Source organism: Aricia agestis, chromosome 7 (genome assembly GCF_905147365.1).
Source record: "Aricia agestis chromosome 7, ilAriAges1.1, whole genome shotgun sequence".
NCBI classification, from domain to species: domain Eukaryota; kingdom Metazoa; phylum Arthropoda; class Insecta; order Lepidoptera; family Lycaenidae; genus Aricia; species Aricia agestis.
The window spans coordinates 15,678,982-15,706,487 of NC_056412.1; the positions used below are offsets into that span (position 1 = coordinate 15,678,982).

The window sequence follows — 27,506 nt, forward strand, 5'->3', positions numbered from 1 at the left end:
GTGTATTATTCGTATACGACTTGTAACTTTCTGATTACTACAAATGCTTGTGCAGCTTATCTTCAGCTCTCAGGAGCTCACGTTTGGGTACCTGTGTTGAATGTTGATGCACTTCTAGCTGACACTGTAACTTCTGGTTACGGGCACCCCCGTAACCAGAAGTTACTTTCTTTCTTCTTCTTGTGCCAGTTGTGTTGACGCACGTCTAGCTGACACAGTAACTCCTCACTTTAGCGTGGGAGTTGGGATATTGAGCCAATCACCTGTGTTAACGCACTCCTTGCTGATATTTTAACTCTTGATCGTGGGTGAGATTTTGGGTGTTGTGCCAGTTGCACTGCTCGCTGATACTGTGGGTCTCGACTGACGGAGTGGGGTTTTGGAGTATTTCCCAGCTACCTGTACTTTTAAAATCCCACCCCATAGTAAAAAATTTGACTATGGGGTGGGATTTTAAGTGATGTGCCTACCTGTGTTAACGCACTGCTCGCTGACGCATGTGTGCAGAGACATATAGTCTGTGAGGACCAGCACCGAGGTGTACACTCCCAGCGCCACCAGACAGACGCCCAGTGCGCAGATCAGCACCGTCGACCGCCGGACCGTGCGCTCGCTAAAAAAGTAAGTTTAGATTAAAAAATTTGAAAAACATCCTAAATTTTTAGTAAGCAGGCTGCTGATGATGAATAAAGGCCAAGAACACACATACTTATGGACAGACACTTCAAACTTATAACTCCCCTCTTTTTGTGCCAGGGTTAAAAACATCAGAAGTGGTAGGTACAAATACAGAAAGGGCAAAGACATGTAGAAACAGTGAAATTAACAATATGCTTGCAAACATTATTAGCTGTCCCGGTGAACTTCGTGTCACTTTAAAACCTTCCCTGGACTTCTACGAATATTCTAAGACTAAAATCAGCCCAACCCGTTCCGCCGATTTCGAGTTTTAGCGCGACTAACACATTTGAAAATCCATTTTTATATATATAGATGAGAATGTTTTGTTAGTTTGCATGCAGCATAAGGTTAACTTTAACTGCACTACGGAACCTAAGAAGAACATATTTTCTTTTGTCTAATCCTGCTCGAAGGACCTTTATTCGCACGTGGCTTGTTGATATGTTTATTTGGATATGTTGCGTAGTAGAACAGTCATATCCGATTTTGTTTGTTCCGATTGTAAATATACGAGCACGTTTCGAATAGAGTCATTAATATGCATTAGCGAGTAATATAATCGTAAATATTTACGATAATATTATGCAGATCATTTCATTCATAAAAGTGTGTACGGAACTTGAGCAGATATAAAGATTTTTTATGCTTTTGCAGTAAATTTTCATTTCCCTTATTGAGTAAAAAATATTTAATCAGCGAATAGATAAAAGTACTTATAGTAAGTAAAAAATATTTACTCAATGAATAGAGAAAATACGAGGTTTGCATGTCTCTGTTTGGCATATTGGAAAAGTCATATGGCAGACAAGGGCATGGATTTGGAATTGTTAACGATCGCGTAACTCCGGTTTATTATTACTTTATAATTTATTAAACCTTATCTTGATAGACATAGCAAAAGAAATGCATTTTTATATGAAAACTTTACCCTCATTTGTGTTACGTTATCCGATTCACTCATTGCTAAGCACGTTCTTAGAAATGAAAATTAAAGGATTAAAAAATGTTTCCTGTCACGCAGTAGCCTATAAAAAAGAAAGTAGTACCAATTTATATTATAATTCGGATTTATAGGAATACGAGGTGATGCAATAGTTCCGATCATTGCATACCAATAGCATCTTATACCTAATTAAAATAGTAATGACTTTATTAAAATGTAAGAAATGCAATGCAAGATATCTACTTTTTTTTTAAATCATCATACAAACGGTTGGCATATGAAATAGAGAGGAATCTTTTGAAACCACACTTTCTTCTTTATTTATTAGATTCAAAATTAAGAATTACTGTCCCTCATCAGCAGGATTTAAGGTAGAGACTGTCTATATAATATTATGTAGGTACTTTAAAAGAGGTATACTAGACGGAACCATTTAAGTTATTTTGAGGCTGCTGCTGCTTGCAACTGTCTAATACTGGTATAATATCAATTACTGTCTTTTGGAATACTAGATGTTAGCTTTCATAGATATTAAAGTTAATTAAAGTATAATTATTCATGTCAAACAAAGAGTTATAACTTCGAACCGGTGCTTATTGTTTACAATAGTTTATTACATAATCGTATAATATGAGGCTCGGAGGCATCCAGTTTTCTCTTGTTTTACGGTTACACTACATAAACTGTGGACTTGCTTGTGTCTTTTAAAATATTATTTATGTCAACCTACAATTTTAGTTTTATTATCTTAAATTTTCCTTATTGGAAGTTCGTAAGAAAGTTGGAATACATTGTTATCTATACCACTAATATGTATTCTGATTTATGTGTCTACGAGCTTTTGCCCGCGGCTTCGCTCGCGTTAAGAGGTATTATTAAGAGGTATTATTTAGTATAGACAAATTTTCATCCCCTATTTAAACCCCTTGGGGTTGGAATTTATTAAAATACTTTCTTAGCGGATGCCTACGTCATAACATCTACCTGCATGCCAAATTTCAGCCCAATCCGTCCAGTGGTTTGGGCTGTGCGTTGATAGATCACTATGTCAATCAGTCAGTCACCTTTGAGTTTTATATATATGTCGTAGGATGATTTGATAAATCCGTGTTTTCGCGAAATCCCTAGAATTTCCGCGAAAATTTATCAAATCATCGATTCGATTTATCAAATCATCCTACGACATCGTAGGATGATTTGATAAATCGAATTTTCGCGAAAATTCTAGGGATTTCGCGAAAACACGGATTTATCAAATCATCCTACGACACATATAGATACGTCACATAAGGGTTGATTCAGACCGCAACGCGACGCGTAGATACAATTCTAAATTTGTATGGACTTGACAGATTTCAATTGCGTCAGACGTCTTGCGAATCTGTCAAATCCATACTAATTTAGAAATGCATCTACGCGTCGCGTTGCGGTCTGAATTGACCCTAAGAAGCAATAGGCTTGGTATACCTAAACATATATTGATATTACGCAGATAATATCTTATGTAGGTATACCAAGCCTATTGCTTCTTATGTGACGTATAGATAGCACTATCAACTACGTTATGTAGTTGTGTGTTCTTTAATTGTAAAAATCAAGAAAATTTTGAAAACCTGAATGCCTAATAATTGATTTTATTCTTAGCCCAGTACAATAATTGCAATATTCAATTTTGTATGTAAGAAATAAGAATACAACGAATGAACACGTCAGTAGTTTCAATTTATGAAGACGTGACAAAGGCTAAGTAAAATATTGGTTTCCGGTCGAGGTAGACACATCCGTGAGACATCTATAATTGTTATAGCTATCTTGCAGCTGTGGTTATAAAAATATTCTAGGATGAATATGCATAGTAAACGTATGCAAATCATGAATGTCTTCTTGCTTATTAAATAAGATGCTGGTCGATAGCCAACACCTCCCGCAACAAAGGAAAAATACAATAAGTGAAAATATTACTCATAAGCAAGGGCGTCGCCAGCCGATGGCGCAGGGGGGGGCAAGTTGACTTTACCTACTACAATTCATACTTTTCTCATTCTCTATAAATGAGACAAGTAGATATAATTTGGAGGTAAAGTCGACAGCACATGAAGCTTTTCACTTGTACTACGGGCCTTACATTTATGATCTACAGCGATTGTAATAACAACAGTATCTTAGTACTATATACATATAATATATTCTGTGACAGTACAGAGTCGAGAGAGAGAGAGATGTGTGATGTAAAAAGGAGTTTGAATTTCAATAAGTGTACATCGTACAGCGTATTTTTTTTTAATTACCAGATTTTAATATTATAGTGGTCGTTGTTTGCATTATATTTGGCAACTTTTTTAGAATCTCTAGGGGGGGGCAGCTGCCCCTCCTTGCCCCCCCCTGGCGACGCCCTTGCTCATAAGTCAATGTTTCTTTGATTGCTAACGGGAAATGGAAGTAATGTTTACAGGAATTAATGCGTACCGTAAATCGTAATCTTAAATTTTATTCTTTTTAAGCGACTTCAAAAAAAGGAGGTTATCAATTCGACGCGTATGTATGTAATATTTCCAGAACTGTCCAGTTTTTGTATATAATACTAGCTGTTGCCTACTTCGTCCGCGTGGACTTTAGTTTATAGTTTACACGCAAATCATAATAGTATATTGTGCAGTAGCCGTACATTTTTCTGTGACAAAATGTATCCTATTTTCTTGTTCGGGACTCAAAGTATCTTTATACCAAATTTCAGCAAAATGGGTCCAGCCGTTTACGCGTGATGTCGTGACCACGCAAAACATAACGTTCCGCGCGACTTCGCCCGCGTAAATTAGATATTTCACAGACAAATTAGTCCACAAAAAATAGCCTATGATCCTTCACGTGGTCCACTTCTTATATTGTGTGCCAAATAACAGAAACATTACTCCAGTAGTTCGTGAGATAAGCCCTTTCAAATAATTTCCCCCGTTTTTTCCACACTTTTCTTTATTTCTTCGCTCCTATTAGTTTTAGCGTGATAAAATATTGCCTATAGCCTTTCTCGATAAATGGGCTATCTAACACTGAAAGAATTTTTCAAATCGAACCAGTAGTTCCTGAGATTAGCGAGTTCAAATAAGCCCTTTCAAATGATTTCCCCCGTTTTTTCCACACTTTCCTCTATTTCTTCGCTCCTATTAGACTTAGCGTAATAAAATATAGCCTATAGCCTTCCTCGATAAATGTACTATCTAACACTGAAAGAAATTTTCAAATCGGACTAGTAGTTCCTGAGATTATCGCGTTCAAACAAACAAATAAACTAACAAACTTCCTTTTTATAATATTAGTAAGTATAGATGTTAATCTATAACAGCTTCTGAACAAATGTGCCAAATTCCAAAAGTGTATGTATGTATGTTTTTATGTTTGTGCACGGATATCTCTGAAACTACAAGTCCGATTTAAGTGATTTTTTTGGTTGTATTAGATATTGTTCAACTTAGGGAATACTGCAAGTTTCATCAAAATCGGTTCAGTAGTTTTTGAGATAGGGAATTTTAATTCTTAATTATGTACAATTTGAAGTCGGTTTTATCTGTTTAAAATACTATTATTCTGGTGTTTGTTACTAAAAGTTAGGGTCCATTAAAATATTTTAAATATTTTTTCTATAGTTATAGTTTCCGTGATTTTTAGATATTTTTCTTCATACCTGAACAGTTATGAAGAAAGTTATGGGCGACATAATGTAGCTACGTAATACTTTCTGCTCTATGGTTTTTGTTCAAGTCCGTAGTTTTCGTGGGCGGGGAAGTGGCGATATTTCTGCAGGCACACGCGGAAGCGCTTTCCAACTGTTACTGCACTGATTAGGCTGTTTAATAGTTTTAATTTATGACACCAGTACGACCCATGGTTCTATAGCCTTTGGTTATGTTGGTAGGACAGTTAATTTTAACGGTTAAAGGCTCGGAGAGATAATGTTACTTTGTTAAGCTAGCTTCTTGACGGACTTTTGAAAAGAAGGTATACGTATTTGGTTGTATGTGGTTATTAGAATAGTGAAAATTATATGTGTTAAGTGATGATAATATTTATAAAGCTATGTTTTCCTCTTACTTATTCACGAAATGACATTCCTCACAGGCATTTCAGGGAAACTATAAGACGCATATTATCTTGATAGAGACGGTGCCTTTTATGAAATATCTTCATACGTGTGCAGAATAATCGCTTGATAAAATGCAAAGATTCACGCGCAGTAAGTCATTCAAATACATAGGGAGAGCCATGCTTCGGCACGAATGGGGTGGCTCGACCGGAGAAATACCACGTTCTCACAGAAAACCGGCGTGAAACAATTCGCCGAGTGAGTGAGTGAGTTTACCGGAGGCCCAATCTTATTCCTTTCCCTACCCTACTCTATTCCCTTCCCTACCCTCCCCTATTACCCTATTCCCTCTTAAAAGGCCGGCAACGCACTTGCAGCTCTTCTGATGCTGCGAGTGTCCATGGGCGACGGAAGTTGCTTTCCATCAGGTGACCCGTTTGCTCGTTTGCTCCCTTATTTCATAAAAAAAAAAAAATTAACTGCCTAGCTGTCGTAAATCTTGAGATACAGCTGGTGGACTTGGTTGGAGATAGACGGACGGATATGACGGAGGGACAGTCGTACAGACGAACAGACCGCACGGTCAGGTGTTTTTACCCTTGGGTACAGTACGAAAGAAATAAATACGAGTACATACATTCAAAAAATATTTCAAATGCATAGCTGTCGTAAATCTTGAGATACAGCTGGTTGACTTGGTTGGAATTAGACGGACGGATATGACGGAGGGACAGTCGTACCTGAGACGAACAGACCGCACGGTCAGGCGTTTTTACCCTTGGGTACAGTACGAAAGAAATAAATACATTCAAAAAATATTACCATTGCATAGCTGTCGTAAGTCTTGAGATACAGCTGGTTGACTTGGTTGGAGTTAGATGGACGGATATGACGGAGGGACAGTCATACAGGCGAACAGACCGCACGGTCAGGCGTTTTTACCCTTGGGTACGGTGCTTTAGAAATAATAATTTGAATAAAAAATGTTATGCAGTATCATCATTAATCAACAATACGTGTGCAGAATAATGTCTTGAACAAATGCAGATTCGCGCGTGGGCCTGCGGTAGTCATTCAAGGATAAGTGAAAATGCAGGGGGAAAAATTCACTGACGCATAAGTCATTCCCCTGATCTTAAAATTAACATATTGTACGTTCTTTGTTTATATTGAAAGTTCTTGTTAACAATACATTTTTGTATTTAAAAAAAGCATTCGAACTATTTACTAAAAGAAAAACAATTCTCAAAAGTTAGTACTTGCGTAGATTGCCCCTTGAGAATTGTAGTACTTACAAAAGTAGGTACTTTTTGGGGATATATTGAAAACACAAAAAACATTTTATTAAGAACATAAAAATCGGCCAAGTGCGAGTCGGACAACGCACGAAGGGTTCCGTACCGTTATTGAACGAAAGTTGACAAAAAATTGTATTTATTGTTTTTTTTTATTAATTATTAAAGTACAAATATAATTAAGAATATAGTGAGTATTTAAAGTGCCTACTTGCTACCATTAATTATTACGTGCAAAAAAACCCAAAAAAATCCCGTCTGTTGTAGGCTGTTGTAGCCCCCTTAAATAATATATATTTTTATTTTTTTTAATATTTGTTGTTATATTATAGCAACAACAGAAATACACAATCTGTGAAAATTTCAGACGTCTAGCTTTAGCGGTTCTTGAGTTACGGCCTGGAGACAGACAGATAGACGGACAGACATCGAAGTCTCAGTTATAGGGTTCCGTTTTTACCCTTTGGATACGGAACCCTAAAAAACAACAACATTAAGCCTCTAGTAATCACATTAAACGTACTAGTGTTGTATGATGTTCTAACAGTGTTCTAAGTTGATAGAAAGTGATAAGTGAGGCGCGGTGTTGCGTAAGTGTCGTAACTAGTAACTATGCACCGCTAATATATTAATTCAATAAACCTATTACCTATGTAGGAAATAATAAGATAAATTATAGCTTTGCAAACCATTTTCTGGGCGTCTAACGGATATAGAGATAACATTGCTTTGTTTTATTTTAAGTTGGAGGAATAGTTAACAAACCCCATGTAGAGTAAAAAAAATAACCAAAAAGTGTGACGTCTGCGATTTCCCTTGCAGTATTCATAACCTTTTGGCAGTCAGTGAATAATACAGATATAAGACAAGATCCTTTACAAAATTCTATAAACACTCAATATCTGTTGTTCGAAGAAAAAAACTAAAAGTTGAAATTTTTAAAGACGTATTATGACGAAAATCCTCGCTAGGGTTGTTAACTTGTTACCTAGGAATTTAAAACTATGATATATTTGCTGAACATGTTCCTCTTTGGTCGTATTGTCGGTTTGTGTTTTGGCACATGCGATTAAAATTGACAGAATCCAATTTTGAAATCTTTATTTTAAATATTTAAAAATAAATTATATCAGCCAGCGCGAGGCACATTCCGTTCATAATCCTAGTGAAACCCGACGAATTTGACAGATATTGAAACCTGTCCGATTCTTTGCAGTCGAACTACTGGTAGTTATGTCTATTGTGGTATTACTAAGTTACTAACAGTATGTTGACATCTTTTGTGACATTATTACCGTATTTTCCATCAAAGTATATTTAATCAAAATAACCAGGTACAGAATTTCATACAAATTTTGACATTTTATATACTTTACAGTGACATCTATCTATGTAAGGGAACATACAATCCTAAAGTAATATCACTTTATTTTGTTACACCCTCTATATGGTTGTGTCCTGATTCAGCGTTCGAACTTTAGTTAAGCTTCTCTAGAAATCAGCAAGGTTCAATGACCCTACGAGTCATGGTGACGATCAATGTCATGTGTGGGCGGGCATGAGGTGACATGTGATCAGACAAGAGAAATTATTTTGATAACCGGAATGCAAATTTTGTTCGGCTTACTGAAGGTACCGCAGGTTTTTGTTATTCTCTCTTATTAATAAGCATATTCAAGGCCCGATGTCTGTCATGTATCTTTTCCAATATGTCAGACAAAGACATGCAGACTTTGTATAGTCATTTAAGTACATGAGTGTAAACATTTTGATTAAAAAGGGGTTATAGTTTAAGGTACTGAAATTTTAGTCTTTGGACATCGGATTTTGAAATACATAATTATCTGAAGTTGTAACTGACTTATAATATTCTATTTTGCACCATAAAATAATGAAATAATATAGTAGATTTGTTAATCAACTATGGCCTAAGCCACAGGGCTAGTCTCAAAGTTGCATGTACATGTTTTTACTTTAAATTTAATATTTATATTTCATGACGGCGATAACATTGATTACCAGACTCCGACAGGCGCGATAGCTACAGGCTACAGTATACAAGATATGACGTCCACCGTTAGCAGTCTAACCGCCGTACGCAGATACATTAAATTAATTATTATGATTAACCTTCAATTTAATGAAATGTTTGATAGACTTATAATATCCCATACATGATTATGTTAAAATTTTGAATTATTTACATTTAAGAGCATTTAAGTAATAATGTTCCACTCTAAGTGCGGCTGTACGATCATGCCCTCTACCTGTTTGTATAGTGCCCTGTGTGTAATGCTGTAGGTTTGATCATGCTAATCCTAGGATCAAATTGACGTGCTTTGAGGGCATTTTCCAACTGCGACACAAACAATTTGGCGACAGGTCACACAACAGCTTTGCGACAGTTATCTGAGCTGTTTACTGTTTCCCAAAGTGTGGCAGGTTGTTGCCCGGATAATGTTGCCAAAACACGTCGACTAACGGCGTGTTCGCGGAACATATCGGACCATCAATCATACTGTTTATCATGATCATCGTGATCATCACCACTTCACAGCGGTCCCATCTATCATACATTATCATGAATCATGATCATCATCTTCATTATAATATTATGACTAGATGATGCCCGCAACTCCGTTGTGCCAAAACTCGTTTATCGCGCGGGAACCGTACATTTTTTCGGAACAAAAAGTATCCTATGTCCTTTCCCGGGATTCAAAGTATCTCCATGCCAAATTTCAGTAAAATCGGTTCAGCGGATTTGGGCGTGAAGAGGTAACAGAGAGACAAACAGACACACTTTCGCATTTATAATATCATTAAGAAGTATCCTCGTCCTTTTAATACGCCTATACGCCTCTAATAATGTTCTTATCTCAACGCAGATTACATTCTTCCTCTTTTCTCTTGTTCTTCCTCAATTTCGTATATTCTTATTAAATTATGTTGTAAATCCCAAATCAGTAGCAATATTACTACTTAGGCCCGATTCGACCAAACTTGAAGTTACACGAGTATAACTATCATGAGAATAATTTTACTCCTTTAATTTACTCGAGGATATTATCGTTTGCATTTTACCAAGTTACTCAAAGAGTATGAAATAAAATGTCAATTATAGTTCACAATGACACCAACCGTGACAGTTGACACCCTGTTGTGCAACTATTCTCAGTTTAATATTTACTCCACCAAAATAGCCCGTGTAAATATTTACTCCCGTGTAATTACCTCATTCTTGGATTAGAAGTTGGAAAAACGCAAAACCAGCTTACTCTTAGATTAGGAGACAGTTATACTCGAGTAAAATTTTACTCCAGTTTGGTCGAATCCGCCGCCCTTACTCTTTCAACGATTTACTTAGATAATGTTGTAAATGTTAAATCATTCCCATCCATTCCAATTTCCGATCCAATTCCGAATCCATCCATCCAATCCAATTCCAAAAAACATTTTGGTAAACTTCACAAAGACTCTGGTACTGTTCATTCAAATCCTCATAAAAATATAATTGGAGTTTTTTAAATTGGATGGACTTTTAGTCCACTGCAGCCTGCAGGTTGCTAAAACACATCCGCTACCTGCACGGGTATTCCGGTTGCGATGGTTACGCAACCCCGTAGAAAGTCCGATCAGATGTCCTTTAATTGTGAACGTGTAAACCAGATCTTAACAATTGCATAATAACAAGAATGCGAGCAAAGTACTCTTCAATAGTGGCAAATTAACACGTTGGCTGCCCACCCGCTACTGCACATTAAGTGATTGCTCCCATGCCCCAGATAATTTACAATGGTATTTTAGGATGAGATCATATTACCAGCATCGCCGGTGGGAACCGGTGATGCTCATAGCCACACAGTGATGCTCATGGCAGCAAACGTGTTTTTTTTATTACAATAATTAAGGTCGTCTATGGGCCTTTCGCCCATAATAATTATTCTTTGTTTGTCGCTTTATCATCATTCATAGCCAACGTGTTAAGAAAAAATAACCTCCATATTCATAAGGAGTGTCAGGCATCAGAATGTAAAATATTGAACCGAAGTTGCTTACAAACTTCCTTGATCAAAATCGGTCCATCCGTTTGGATGCTGCGATACCAGAGATTTATACCTACGTCTGTGTGTGACAGACAAAAATATCAAACTTTATAACATCATTTTTACGGGGGTTGTAAATTTTTCCTACACCGTTTGTTATCCAGCAAAATATTATATCCAGGATAGACAACATCTTTTCTTTTTTTTTTACGAGCCTTTCCCACTGCTGGGCAAAAGCCTCCCTCAAAATCTTCCATCTGTCTCGTTCCAACGCCACCGCAGGCCAGCCTGAATTGTAGGCTTATGGGTATTCTATTAATCCCTAATTTTAGTTTTTATTCGTAGGTTTTGTAACACTAACACTTATTTCAAGCCAGTGTAATTCCAGCCTTATTAATTCGATGACACACTTTTACAAGTAGACTTATCAAGTTTAACGTGTTTCATTGTTACAATCAAGTTCATTGTTAATACTCATCGCTAAAAGAAGTTATGAGTTTATTGCACTCGTCATCATCAGTCCGCGCACGTCAGCACTTTCATCACGATAGCGTTTTGGCAATTGTTTTGAGGCCAGTAATACACTTTCTTGTGTTTAAAATTCACGTAAGACCTTCAAAATGTCAGTTTGGCCTTCGCGTTAAATGTTATAAATTTCTCTTAGCAATAACATAATTTATGTATGAGATCTATACTTCCATGCCATAATAATATTACGAAAGTGCTTAAACCGTACTTGATATTTAATACAGTGAATTCCGGGAAAGAATTAAGAAAGTTTTCATTCGATTTCAATTTCATTAATGTGCAGTTCCCACGATAAAATCGATTTTCGTATATTTTTCCTCTTCACTACTCTGTGTGACGAGCTGGAAAAAACGAGAGAGATCCTGGTGTCCTGAAATACAGGCTATGTCTAGTTCAGGCACCAGTCTCCCACATAAACTAATTTGTAGAGTGTGTAAAACATATTTTTAGTGTGTCTGTGGTGAGACAAATAAACATTTTTTTTACTATGACGACGTTCGCGGTAGAACTACAGGGTCGTAGTCGTAAAGAATAATGCGAGCAGTGACAGATTAAGACTACTTGATGCCCTAAGCAATTCTTGCCTGTGGCTCCCTTATCCGACGTATTTCAACTAGGTAAAATCGGTTTTGAACCTTCTCTTCTGGTGCCCCCTCAGACATGCCCTAGGCAATTGCTTACTTTGATTAAGGGTTATAAATCTGTCACTGATTGCGAGCGATACCCTATATTCATAATCATATTCATCTTTATTTATTTCATGAGTAGTGATGGTGACATTTTGGTGTTACATTTATTTATACTAGAGATCGCCCAATGGTCGAAATTCGACCTTACTTGAAACGACATTAGGACTACTACCTATATTTTGTAAAAAATATTGACTTCATCATAGTTTTTTCAATTCTTGTCTCTGGGACTCAGCTGATCTCAGACTGGCCGTTTAAGCATTGTCTAATAGTATCTAAAATTAAATAAAAAAAACAATAATCCATTTTCAATTTGTCAACTTGTTGTCAACAGACTTCAACCATAAATTAAAGAGTATAATTCGTATGTATAGGCTTGTCACTCAAAAATCTGTAATTTTTCCTAGTAGTAGTGTCGTAGTGTGTGTAACGTTTTATTTGTTAAAAATATATACGATAAAAGCATAATTTTAAAATAATATTAGCTCGATGCACTCCTTCACCATATAAACTATAACTGTGCGAAATTTCATGCACCTACGTTTCCCCATTTTTCGTAAAAAGCGTTACAAAGTTTTTCTCTCACGTATTAATATATAGATTTACACCAAAGGAGTTGCAAGTGACTTTCCTGTCAAAAATTATGCAACGAACCAAGCTATTATCGCTTATCGCATTTGGATGCAAGCGACAACTGATCCATATTCGCACTTCATAATCGCACCTATATAAGGGCACGCTTTCTCTAGCAATTAACTCTTCGTACTGAGCCTTTATTCAAATAGCATTTGATTGTTTGTCGAGCGAAAATATAAATTATAATCAACTAGTGGTCCGCCCCGGCTCCGCCCGTGGTACATACATAGCCTATAGCACTCGGGGACATCTTAGCTATACATTGGTGAAAGAATTTTTGAAATTGGTCCGGTAGTTCCTGAAATTATGGCGTTAAAACAAACAAACTCGGACGGCTTAGTTGGTAAACTGATGATTAGTGAACTGGCTTCGCACGGGTATAAAATATAATATTATAGCCTATGTCACTCACTGAAAAAATATGCAATTTGCCATTCGATTACCGTAACTCAATAATTTTGTTAAGCCATAACATTAATTAGCATCTATAAGTTTTCTTACATTTACATATTGTTGCACACAATAATTTTTATTTATAATTATTAAATTACGGATGATAAACAATTATAGTTGCAACAAATTAATGTTAATTTTTGCTATTATGGAATGTAAATGTTTTTCAGTCCAAATAATGTTCAAGGTCATAATATTATTGTACACACTTTTAAACGACTTCCAAATAGAAGGAGATTATATATATGTTTGGCATGGCTTAGTTATGCTGATGCTACATACTATAACATTTTGCCAGACATCTAAAGGCCATTAACGACCAATTCTATTAGTTCTAAAAACAAATGGTTATTATATTATAAGTAATAAATATAACATACACCCACCCAGATATTAATAATTTGGGATATTTGAATATTAAATAATTACACCAACCGGACCTTATTACTTATTGTTTATCGTGTAGTTTTTCCGCATTTTTACAACAAAGCTTGGATAATCCAACAAAACAATTTACAGCTCGTAAGTCATAACTTACCACGTCGACGTTTAATTTTAACTTATAGTTAACCATAAGCCGTGGATATAATTAAAGCCTGGATCAGTTTCCTGATGGCTGCGCGACATTATCGCTTCATCTACAAAATTGCTTGTTAATTAAAATTGCGCGTCAAAATTGCTATTAAATCATTTAACTATGAAGGGTGTAAACTTTTAACGCTTCTTTTAGAATAATATCTACTGCCCCTAAAATATTACATTTTCTTTTGTTACAGCCTGTATAAGAGACACGTCATACACAGACCCTAAAGCAATATTTTTATTTTGTCTACATTTTTGTGGCGAAATCATTTATCACGCAGAGTTTTTTTTTTCGGGGTGACAACTTTAGTAATATGTCCCTTCCCGGGAATCAAACTTCTCCTAATAAAATAGGATCAGCGCTTTAAGAAGTGTATTGAGGTAACTGAGGTAACTGACAGACGGACTGTGTGGCTTTGCCATAAACACATACCATCAGTTTATCCATCTACTCGTTTCCTACATTATACTAAATACTAACAGGACTTCCTAACACATCGTCGGGATCGAACCCGCGACCTCAACACCACTGAGCCATGAGTCACGTGACCATGGCTTTCTCTGTCCCGTGGCCTCGTGCATTGTGCACATCTTCACATGTTGTATCTTATGATCTTATCACATCTCTACACCTTCCGCATTCATTAGCTCAGTGTGGTTATTAATGTGCTAAAGTCGTAGGTTCATGAGCATTTATGGTTTTTTTTTTAATGAAATAAGGGGGCAAACGAGCAAACGGGTCACCCGATGGAAAGCAACTGCCGTCGCCCATGGACACTCGCAGCATCAGAAGAGCGTCAAGTGCGTTGCCGGCCTTTTAAGAGGGAATAGGGTAATAGGGGAGGGTAGGGAAGGGAAGGGAATAGTTGAGGGTAGGGAATAAGGTAGGGGTTAGGGGATTGGGCCTCCGGTAAAAATCATAATAAATAATAAGCACCTAACTTTAGAAAAATATAATTCTTTAATATTCTTTAAGGAACAAAATACATAATAGTATTTTATTAAAAAAATAAAACCGACTTCAAAATTATACGTAATTGAGAATTAAAATTCCCTATCTCCAAAACCACTGAACCGATTTTGATGAAATTTGCACTATTCCCTAAGTTGGACAATACCTACACAACAAAAAAACCACTCAAATCGGACCTGTGGTTTTGGAAATATGCAAACACAAACATAAAAACATACATACATACATACACTTTTGATATTTAGCACATTTGTTCTTGTTCAGACGCTGATATAGACTAACATATTATACGAAAAAACTAAGCAGTTTTGGAAATATTAAATACATACACGTCGAATTGATAACCTCCTTTTTTGAAATCGGTTAAGTGTGCAGCTCGTATCTAGGAAAGTTGGAACTTGTTGGAACGGAAAGTTTTGTTTTATGGATTGTAGTTCAAAGTTGCTATACTACTGAAATAGATATATGAGAGATTGATTGATGAGAGAATAAATCATTAGATACCATATGAATCATAAACTTTAAACATCGTTAGACGTTTTTACAATTAGAATTTCATCTATATATATAAAACTCCAAGGTGACTGACTGATTGACATAGTGATCTATCAACGCACAGCTTAAACCACTGGACGGATCGGGCTGAAATATGGCATGCAGGTAGATGTTATGACGTAGGCATCCGCTAAGAAAGGATTTTGATAAATTCCAACCCCAAGGGGTTGGAATTTATCAAAAAATTATAAATAGGAGATGAAAATTTGTATATAATAATTAATAATACTTCATAACGCGAGCGAAGCCGCGGGCAAAAGCTCGTTCCTAATAAAAATCACAAAACATGATATCGCCTTGATCCCTAATATCGACCTAGTACAAAAGAGATCAACGTGCGTGAGGCTCGAACTTCAACTGTTACTTCACTAGGTCAACGACCGGCTTGTATACAATTTACGAGGTATATTGAACAGTATATTATAATTAATAACTTTAGGATAATTTTATGAATTTTATAGCATTGGGACCTGTGTTAATAAAACCCAATAATATACTCACTATTATTTTTTAACAAGAAATTGAACCCGACTTCCAAGGTAAAAACTAAAAACGATATTCTTCAAATGATCTAAAAAGTATGAAATAATTCTTATGTTTTATTAGTGCCTTTTTCATAATTCGACTAAACCTCAACTAATTCTGCAATTTTCATTCTTTTGAAGTCGGTACCAGCTTAGAACTGAGATCCTTGACATAGAACTTAGCCGGTACCGACTTCAAAAGCCATCAATCCCCAAGTGGCAGTCGGCTGCCGCATAGCAATTGAAAATCTATTGTGTTTGCGATACCCACGATGGAGGTGAAAGGTAGCAGACAAACATATGCTATGTGGCATTTATGATATTAATCGGTATGTAGTAAATGGTCAATACCTAAAACAACATCATTATGTACCTACTAAAAATTTTATATAATACTTACTCGTATAAGTTATAGCCTTTTCGTATACACTATACAGCATACGCAATAGTCAATCGAGCGAATTGACGAGCACTCACGCGACTCGCTCGCAGTGGCGGATTTAGGGAGGGGGCAAACAGAGGCACATGCCTGCAGTTTCACAGGGTGTAACAAAACTAATTTATAATACTTAAGGGTGTGTATATGGGTCCCCATATATGGAATATATGGAAAAATCCATGACGCCCTAACAAATCACAAAAAAATTTTGCTGTCTTAGCGCTGCTACCTTTTCAGTGAACTCTATACAAGGGACACCTACACACTCTAAAGTATATCACTTTGTTTTGTTACATCCTGTGTAATATAAAAATTCTAATGATTCACTTCTTTATTGCTATCATTTTTTTAAGTTGTAAGTTTTTTTTAATACTGAAAAGAGGGCCGCCACTAACAAGTTTTTGCCCCAATCCGAGGTTTAACTGTAAACGTTAAACTTAATTTGTATGGACAAACTTATGACGCTGGGGCAAAGCACAAAAAAACTTGAGAGGTGTGAAGGGACACCCGGATGGAATGAAGTTCTATTTTAAAAAAATGTATGTACAAAAAACTTGTATAAACCCAAAAAAATCATCACTACACCACACTGTCCAATGCGAGAGAGAGAGAGAAACACGCGCTACCAACTAAAGCATTTTTGCTATAGTTGTAAGCCGTGCGGTTGTAACGACACTTTCGTGTCGTTACAACTTTTCATCTTAATTTTTTCTGTCTAGCCGGAGCCCCCTTTTGCAACGCGCGATTAGGAACTTCGTTCCAAAAATGCTGTTTTGCGCTGCAGCAATATAATACAGATTACAGAGGCTTACAGGCAAACTTTTCTTAAAAGGGGGTCTGTTATTATGTACTTATTTTAGATTTCTGAAAAAACTTTGTATTGGTAATTTGCTTAAACACCTCACAAAGATATTACATTAAAGTGTATTATTATCTATGTCCAGAGCTACTCGCCCGCCGCGTCCGCTGCATTAACTCGCTCGGTGCGCTCGTCACATCAATACGACTACCGGTAACACAGTGACCTACTGTATGTTTCACGGTAAATTAAAGTTATATAACGTGGCAGTGAACGTGGAACAATATAGTGCAGCAAATACCTAGCATCGAGTAGCCTCAGTATATTAATGTGCGCAGTTTTTATATAGGGTGTAACTAAGTGATAATACTTTATGTTAGGGTGTATAGAGTTCACTGTGAAAGTGGCAGCGCTGAAATAGTAACTTTTTTTAACTTTTGTATGGGCGAATTCACGACAGTGGGGCGTTTACAAATCACAAAAAAATGCTCTTTTAGGTTTGCTATTTTCACAGGGAATACATACACCTAAATATCATCACTTTGTTTTATTACATAATATGTATAAGGGACTTATTTTTACAACATTTAGAAACTTTTATCTTTCTGTAATGCTCAGAATGAGATGAATTATATTTTGTTTTTATCATATAAATAAATTATATAATAATAATAATAATAAAATAGCTCCCACACCGTCCCACAGCTACGCAGGAGTAATTTTATATTGCCCAAGTGTGTGCGCAGTACAAAAGAGCACTCTCTATTCCTTTATTCTCATAGAACCCACGACCTCCGAGTCAAGAGCCGCGCTCTATACCTACCACTAGAGTCTAGACCACGGAGGCGCTATTTTTATTATAGTGCAATACCGTACGTACTATAGTGTACTATCTGAGAATATAATAGTATGTAGTTATAATTTACATCATGAAGTTACCCTTAGGGGCCTATCAGACAGAGAGCGGTCACGCGGTCAAGCGTTGAAGCGATCAATTTTGCATTCTTTGTATTGTATTACATTACATAGATATACTCACACAGGGGGCGATCTGACCGCGTCAGAATTGCTCCTATGTGACTGACCGCTCGAAGTTCGAACATATTATGTAGAATGCGAAATGCTGAACGCTTGAACGCGTGATCGCTCTCTGTCTGATAGGTCCCATAGGCGTGCGTTATAATATTATGATGATGATTATGATGACCGCATGACAGGTCAGGACGGTAATTGTAGTAATTTCCATGTATTACACTACAATGAGTGTGACCTACATACTTGCATCATGAACGACCAAAATATTAGCGACATTTTGCACGAAAAGTGTAAACTCTTATATTTTTTGTCCGAAAAATTATGGTATGAGTGGTATGAGGCTGATTGCGTAATAAGTAAGAAAGATTTATAATTTGAAATAATATTGTATCAAGTTATAAAATATTAAATAATATTATATCAAGGATGAAAAATTGTATAAAACTTAAGACTTGTCTTATGGTTTGTTATCATAAGTTCTGATTTTGTCTCGTGTTCTTCAAATAAACAATTAAAATTAGTTAAACTTTATCACTCAATTGAAATTTCACTTGTGGAAGTCCTGCCTACCTAGCATACGCCAACGAGATATCTCACTCTCGAGATAATTAAAAACTACTCAAAAATCAAAATCAAATCAAAATCAAAAATATTTTTATTCGGAGTAATTTTTTTACAAAAACTTTACCGAACGTCGATACTACGGTGCCTACCACCGGTTCGGGAACTAACCCGGCGAGAAGAACCGGCGTAAGAAACTCGCACGGGGCCATCTTTTACTAAAAAGATGGAAAATTACAATTTAAAACATATACAGTACAACACGGTCACATTAACCTGACGCACCACTGGAATGTATATGCAAGCTTCGTAATGACGTCATCACCATGCGTCTAGTTAATTTGACTGTGTTATATAACAATATTATCACTAAGAGCTATTTACAATAGGAATTATGAAAAATATTCTAGTAGCCTATAAGAACCACCCTATTCCCAAGGTGTGTTGTCGTCGATGAAATCATTGATTTTATAATAAGCTTTAGTACACAAACGTTCTTTTACTACATTTTTAAATTTATTGATAGAGAGATTTTGAACGTTTTCTGGGATTCTATTGTACAGGCGTATACACTGGCCTTTAAAAGATTTGCTGACTTTGCCAAGTCTGATCACTGGTATTTCTAATTTGTTCTTATTTCTAGTGTTAAAACAATGATTGTCGCTTTTCTTTTTGAAATTATTTAAGTTCTTTCTTACATACAGTACGTTATCCAAGACATATTGAGATGCGACGGTCAGAATATTTATTTCCTTAAACTTTTCTCTTAAGGATTCACACGATGACATCTTATAAATAGAACGTATGGCTCGCTTCTGCAGCACGAATATTGAATTAATGTCCGCTGCATTTCCCCATAGAAGGATTCCATATGACATAATGCTGTGGAAGTAACTAAAGTAAACAAGTCGCGCTGTTTCTACATCAGTTATTTCTCTGATTTTTTTAACAGCATATGCTGCAGAACTGAGCCTATCCGCCAGATTTGCAATATGCGGACCCCACTGTAATTTACTGTCTAAAGTTATACCTAGGAAAACAGTGGTGTCCACTAATTTCATTTTCTCATCATTTAATAATACATTGGTTTGTACTTGTCTAACATTTGGCAAACTGAACTTTAAACATTTCGTTTTGTTAGAATTTAATAGTAAATTATTAGCATTAAACCATTGTACTATTTTTAAGAGAGCACTATTTACCTCGTCGTAATTATATTGTTGTCGCTTCACATTAAAAATTAGTGAAGTGTCATCAGCAAAAAGTACTATCTCATGCTTATCTTTAACTAGATAAGGTAGGTCATTTATGTAAATGAGAAAAAGAAAGGGACCTAAAATAGATCCTTGTGGAACACCTAGCTTTATTTTACTACCATTAGACCTTTTAGAATTAACTTCAACTCTTTGCGTTCTATTTGCAAGGTAAGAACTTAACAGTTTTAGGGCTGTGTCACTTATACCATAATGATACAATTTTCTGATTAATGTAGCATGTTCAACGCAATCAAATGCTTTGGATAGGTCGCAGAAGATACCAAGTGCATCCTGCGACCCCTCCCAAGCTTCAAATATACTACATAGAAGACTGATGCCTGCATCTGTAGTGGACCTACCTTTAGTAAAGCCAAATTGATTGTTATGTAACAAATTATTACAGTTAAAGTGAACTAGTAATTGATTTAGAATTATTTTTTCAAATACTTTACTAAAAGTTGGCAAAATAGATATTGGTCTGTAGTTAGCTGGGTCAGACTTAGTCCCAGCTTTGAAGAGAGGCATCACCTTGCTATGCTTCATTAGGTCAGGGAACACACCATTTTTAATACAATTATTAAAGACTAGAGCTAAGTGCGGGGCAATGATGTCAATTATAGATTTAATAACTCTTGTGGACATACCCCAGAGATCAGTTGTACTTTTAACATTTAGCGATTTGAAAGTCTTAATAATATCCCTGGAGTCGATTTCTTTAAAAATAAAATTGACATCACATTCCTTGACATTTTCTTTAAGTAACCTTTCCGCAACTTCAGGTGAGGAATTTAAGTCTTTTGTAGTTGAGATCGGAATGTCAGCAAAAAACTTCTCAAAAACTGTCGCAACCTCAAGGTCAGAGTTGACCTTTTTATCATCAATATAAAGTTCAAGTTTAGAGTTACGACAGTTGACTCTTCCAGTCTCATCTGCAATAACTTTCCAGGTGGTTTTCACTTTATTTTTAGAGTTCTTTATTTTTTCTTTTATATGGAGGGCCTTCGCAGCTTGACAGACTTTTCTAAAAATTTTTGAATATTTCTTCACGTATATTTTAAAGGATTCACTAGTATTCATTGTTTTTTCATCATATAACTCATACAGTCTTTGCCTACTTACAATAATACCTGGAGTTGCCCAATTTCTGAAATTATTATTTTTATTATTTAAACTGACCGTTTTAGAAGTAAACACAGACTTGAATTCATTTCTCACTACTTTAAACAATGTATTAAAATCTTCATCTGGTTTATTTGACATATCTAAGCGCTGAAGACTTGAAACAAGTTTACTTCTAAATTTCTCAATACGTTTTGTATTTACAGGAATAAACTCAATCTTTTCTTCAGTATTACTATCACATTTAATGTTAAAAGAAGCTAACTGTCCACGATGATCAGAACTCAGAGCATTAATTATTTCTTTTTTACAGGGAGTAACATTTGTGTAAATATTGTCAATGCAAGTGGCAGTTGTTTCGCAAACTCTAGTTGGTTCATTAAATAAATTAATTAGGTTAAACGATTTTAATAAGGATGTGAATCTAATTGTGGTGCAATTTAAGTCTAACAAATTAATATTGAAATCACCACATACAATAATCCTTTTTTTAGATGCACATACTTTATTTAAAACTTGTTCCATTATTTCTTCAAAAGAGTCGTATAGACCTGATGGAGGCCTGTATACGCTTACAATAATAAGGTGGCTCAGCTCAATACAGGCTACTTCGATTATTCGTTCAGAAGAGAATTTCACAATATCTTTTCGTTCTTTAAACTTTAGCTTTTTATGAATTAAAATTAGAGAGCCACCTCTAATGGCATTTTCTCTGCTGAACGAACTTGCTAACTGGTGATTACAAAAGTTAAATATTAATTCGCAATTTCTAAGCCAGTGCTCTGTAATACACATAATATCTAAGTTATATTCATTTAAAAACAGTTCGATATCTAATATTTTTCCTATCATCCCTTGCAAGTTCTGGTGTACAAAGTTAATATTAAAATTACAGTTACTTCTTTTATTTTTGGTAGTTTCCCGGTGGTGGGCACGTATATTATTTATATTTCTTAATACATTGCTAGAGTGAGCCTCTGTTGTCTTAGTAACTAATTTAAATCATTTGGAGCATATTCCAAACTGTTATCTATACAGTTGTTTAAAAAAGTTGAATGCTCAATAAAAGCACTGGATGGTTTAGCCAATTTGTTGGCTTGTCTTAGAACTAAAAAATGAAATAGCCATCTGGCTATATGTCTGGTATAAGAATGTGATAAGTAAAACTTATCATATGTTAGATTATTAAACCTAAAATTTAAAATATTATTAATATCAACCACATCTATTTGTGGGATATTGTTACTTAAAAGTATACAATTTTGGTTGGTGGCACTACAAAGTAGGCTGTTCAGCTTATATCTTATATGATTTTCTTTAATCTCGTGTGGTCAGCTTATATCAGGTTCAGCTTATATCTTATATGATTTTCTTTAATCTACTCGTCTCATTATGTCAAAATAAATGTGTTATTTCGATGATAGATCTACGCGAGAAAAAATATTTGTCATGCTAGGGTAAATAGAGAAGAAGAGACAAACCATCATCCATCGAGAAAATATGTAGAGTGAGATATCTCGTTGGCGTATATCAGGAGTGAAGTGATACGAAGTTCCCGGGCCATCCAATGAAATATGTTGTTTTAATATTATAACACCACTATTAAACGTATTCCCCAATTTACTCCCTGGACAATGCGTCTAGACAAATTATTTTTTATACAATGTTGGGATCTGTTGAAGCTATGCCTCTACGTTTTCTAAATTATTTACTAATAAGTATATAAAAAAATATGAGCCTTCAAAAATCGCAAAAAATTACTGCCCCGTACCCCGCCAATCGACCGACCATAAAGCAAATTTGAAAGATCTTTAAGGTAACGAGCAAACGAGTCACCTGATGGAAAGCAACCTCCATCGCCCATGGACACTCGCAGCATCAGAAGAGCTGCAGGTGCGTTGCCGGCCCTTTAAGAGAGAATAGGGTAATAGGGGAGGGTAGGGAAGGGAATAGAGGAGGGTAAGGAAGGGAATAGGGTAGGGGATTGGGCATCCGGTAAACTCACTCACTCGGCGAAACACAGCGCAAGTGCTGTTTCGCGCCGGTTTTCTGGGAGAACGTGGTATTTCTCCGGTCGAGCCGGCCCATTCGTGCCGAAGCATGCCTCTCCCACGTATAGGCTCTTCCTGAAGATATTAAAAAAATATATAGATAGGCTCTATTTTGAAGGAGGAATCAGAGGACTACGTTACCTCGATTTACTGTTTCTTTCTCTATCACAATACACGTGCCGGCCCAGGGTGAAACGTGATGCCAATTATAGTTTCTTCGTTCAAATTCTACTGCACTTATGATGATTATACTTTAGGGTGTTTATGGGTCCCCTTTATAGAGTTCACTGTGAAAGTAGCAGCGCTGCTACAGTAACTTTTTTCATCTTTGTATTGAAAAGTTCATGACACGCGGGCGCTTGCCCATATAAATTATATAAAAATAGTTAAATTAGTTTTTTCAGCGCTGTTTCCTTCTTTCACAGTGAACTCTCTACAAGGAACAAATACACACCCTAAAGTATTATCACTTAGTTTTGTTACACCTTGTATTGTAATAATATGTTGTTGATGATTATTATCGCGTTATCAGCTAAGATAAACAAACAATAGTATCGATTGTACATTCAGATCGCCGCATCTCACGATCTCTACGATATCTGCATACAGACGGATAAATTAATTTTATATAAATAAACCTAATTGCTGGTCCACTAAAGGATAAATACCGTTAAATACAATACAATAAAAAGTTTAGGAAATGTTAACCCTACAAGAGAGTATTTGTAATAATTTGATCTCGTAATCTTTGTAATATTTTTTTCCGCGATGAGAAATTGTTTTATTGTCCTTTCCCATTCTACTTTGGTCTTTGGCAAGTTCCATCGATACAGCTCAGCAGTTTTGGAGCATATTCAATGCAAACAAACAAAAGTACCTGAAGGACTTGTGTTATAGGTACCAGACAACGGAAATATATTAAATACTTTTATACTATACTATAGCATATTCGATGCAAACAAACAAAAGGGGTACGAACCTTTGTGACATAGGCCATCTTGATTTTTTTTTAAATTTCCGAGCACGATAAAAGTGGTATATTTGGATAGAAGACACTTATACAAACAAAAAATGTTATGCGCACGCTAAACGGTAATTCTGCATTACATGCATTACGTGCTGTAATGCACGAATTATCGTGTATTGCAGTGAATGATGCGAATTACATGCAAACTACGTGCTGTACAACGTGCTGTACATTGAATTACAACTTCTTTAATTTTTCAGCACGACATGAGTTACGTGCTGTAATTCACGCATGATCGTTTATTGTAGTGAATGACGCGAATGACATGCAAACTACGTGCTGTACATTGATTTACAAGTGGTTTAATTTTTCGTCATGCAATAATGCAGCGGATCGCGCGATCGGCATGTCATCGGCATGCCCATGGGACAACTCAGTTCCAGGGTGGTGCTCCCGAACACTTAAAAAAATTATGCGTTTCTTTGAACAGGGCATACAAACTGTTAATGTGCGCAAAATTAATAAATCAAATAATATATTTTGCCATAATATAATATTTTATTGCTAATAAATAACTTTTGGACGAATATAGGCTGATATGATGATGATGATGATGAAATAACTTTTTCAATTTAATTTATACAAAAAACGTCGGTAAGTATTTACAAGAACGTATCGTGATCTCCGTGGTCCAGTGGTTTAGCGTGGTCGTGGGTTTGATTCTCGCGTTGGAAACAATATTTTATTTCCAAGATTGGTTAGGACAATGCAGGCTGATCACCTAATCGTCTGACAAGTAATGATCCATGCGTCGGATGGGCATGTAAAAACTAGTTACTTTAACAACTATAGCAAAAATGCTAAATAGTTGTAAGCCGTGCGGTAGTGCTTGTTTCTCTCCCCCTCTCTGGCATTGAACAGTGCGGTGAAGCGACGTCTATTTTTGAGTGTAGGGGAACTGCATGCAAAACGGACCATGCAGGCAAAACGGAACGGTCAAATTACTTGAAACCTACTAGGGCCATCTATTTGCTAGGTAACGCTACTAATTACTCGGGCCCTTCCCGTTCTCGGTCATTGCCGGCGAAACTGTCATACGGAACAGCGGATTTTTATTGCGGTTAAATATTTTTTTCACATTTTGATGTAAAAAACACAATTTTTGACCAGTCCGCACTTTTGTTGTAATTAATATTTTCTATTTAATGATATGACACAGTGTTCTGCATGATTTTAACTTTAATATAGTATGTAAAGAATGAAAGGGGTAAAACGGTTAACTTCAAAATGTGACATTTATTCATGAGAACCTAAAAACAAAAAAGACGGGTGCAGTGCATGATTTGTCTCCTCTAGGCACATTGTAGTTTAGTTGTACACAACATTTATTTGTAAAAGGTATTCCCCAAATGACATATGCATTGGGATTTGGGACCATTTTGCCCTTTACCGTGGTCCATTTTACCTTCACACGCAGGCAAAATGGCCTGTGTTATTAATAGGAATTGTAGAGTGATTAATAATAAAGATATTCTATAAAAAATTTAATAGTAAAGCTATATTTGTTGATGTAAGACGAGTTTTGCCTTAAATATACAATTTTGCCTTCAGTTGGGGCCTATACAGGTTTTTATTACTTACATAAGAAATAATACCTATCTAAGCCCGGGTGTCCTTTGACACCTCTCAAGTTTTTTTTTGTTTATTTTCCGTTCCGTTATTATGGTGTGTGAAATATTTTAGTGAAATTATACATTTATTCGAGCTAATTTTTTTTTTTTAATTTTTGGCAGTTTAGAGTTTAGACTGAAATGTTTCTTAAAATGTTTAACCTAAACTTGGTACTACTAATATATATTCTGTGCCTAAACAAAAATTAAAAAAACATATAAGTACTTATCGGATATAATAGGTACTTATGTGTTTTTTTTTCTTCTGTTCTGAATTTCGAAATTTAATAATAGAATAGAGAAGGAGATAATTTTCCGAGCTCCACGCGGTAACTTGTTTTCGCATTTCTTTTATTTCATTTTATTAGTTTATTAATTTACGTTTTAGTTTTATTGTTCAATATAGTGTTTACTTTTAATATGTAACTTCTTTCAATACATATCTGTATCTATCTAATATCACAGCTAATCCATACTAATATTATAAATGCGAAAGTATCTCTGTCTGTCTGTCTGTCTGTCTGTCTGTCTGTCTGTCTGTCTGTCTTGCTTTCACGCCAAAACTACTGAACCGATTGCAATGAAATTTTGTATACAGTTATTCTAGACTCTGAGAAAGGACATAGGCTACATTTTGATGTGGGAAAATATCTTATTTCCATGAAAATATCGATGAAAATGAATTCGCATTGCGCGTGGCCAGCGCTCATCCCGGGGGTCCTGGGTTCGAGTCCCGCAGGCGGAACAAAAAGTTTTCAATGTTCCTGGGTCTTGGATGTGTATTAAAATAAAATTTCAAAAATCTTAAACATATTTTATGTATAATATTATAAAAAATCCAGAAATATATCGATGGAATGAACATTTTAGTTCTAATACGATTCAACAGATGGCGTTTTATTTTTTACTTTATTGTAACATAGAACTAATCATACTTATTAGTTAGTATATTTTTGTTTATAGTTTTTAATACGTTAGAATATTATGTTTAATAATATAATCACTTGGTATAATAATAATCAATCTATCTTATCTTATAGAACTCCTACTGCATTTCTAATATATGTGACAAGTTGACAACAGAAGGCGCTCTAAAATAAAGGAGTTCGAGTGTACCGTGTTGGCCTATATTCCATCCAGAAAATATATCAATGCAATCAACATTTTAATTCTAATATATGAAAACAGATGGCGTTTTAATTTTTACTTTATTATTGTAACAGAACTAATCATACCTACTTTACTATATAATATTGTTTTTATTCATAACTAGCTGTTGCCCGCGACATCGTCTGCGTGGACTTTAGTTTATAGCGCGCGGTGTCAAAAAAAATGTCAAATTTAAAAACTTTTTAAAACCCTGGTAAGTGCTTCCGGTGTAGCGCGGCCCTTAATTAATCAAAATACCCAAAAACAGCTATGCAGTGTGCACATAATCTATACTAATATTATAAATGCGAAAGTATCTCTGTCTGTCTGTCTGTCTGTCAGTCTCGCTTTCACGCCAAACGCCAAAAGTATCTCTGTCTGTCTGTCTGTCAGTCTCGCTTTCACGCCAAACGCCAAAACTTCCGAACCGATTGTAATGAAATTTTGTATACAGATAGTCTAAAGCCTGAGAAAGGA

At 35.6% G+C, this 27,506-nt stretch overlaps 1 protein-coding gene across 1 annotated transcript in view; it reads right to left on the minus strand.

Moving 5' to 3' along the window:
- The window catches only part of LOC121728679 (neprilysin-4-like), a 66,165-nt gene that overhangs the window by 14,426 nt on the left and 24,233 nt on the right, over window positions 1–27,506 (minus strand). The window contains exon 3 of the mRNA XM_042116906.1: window positions 471–613. Coding sequence (XP_041972840.1) covers window positions 471–613 — 143 coding nt within the window. The remainder of the gene's footprint in view (window positions 1–470; window positions 614–27,506) is intronic.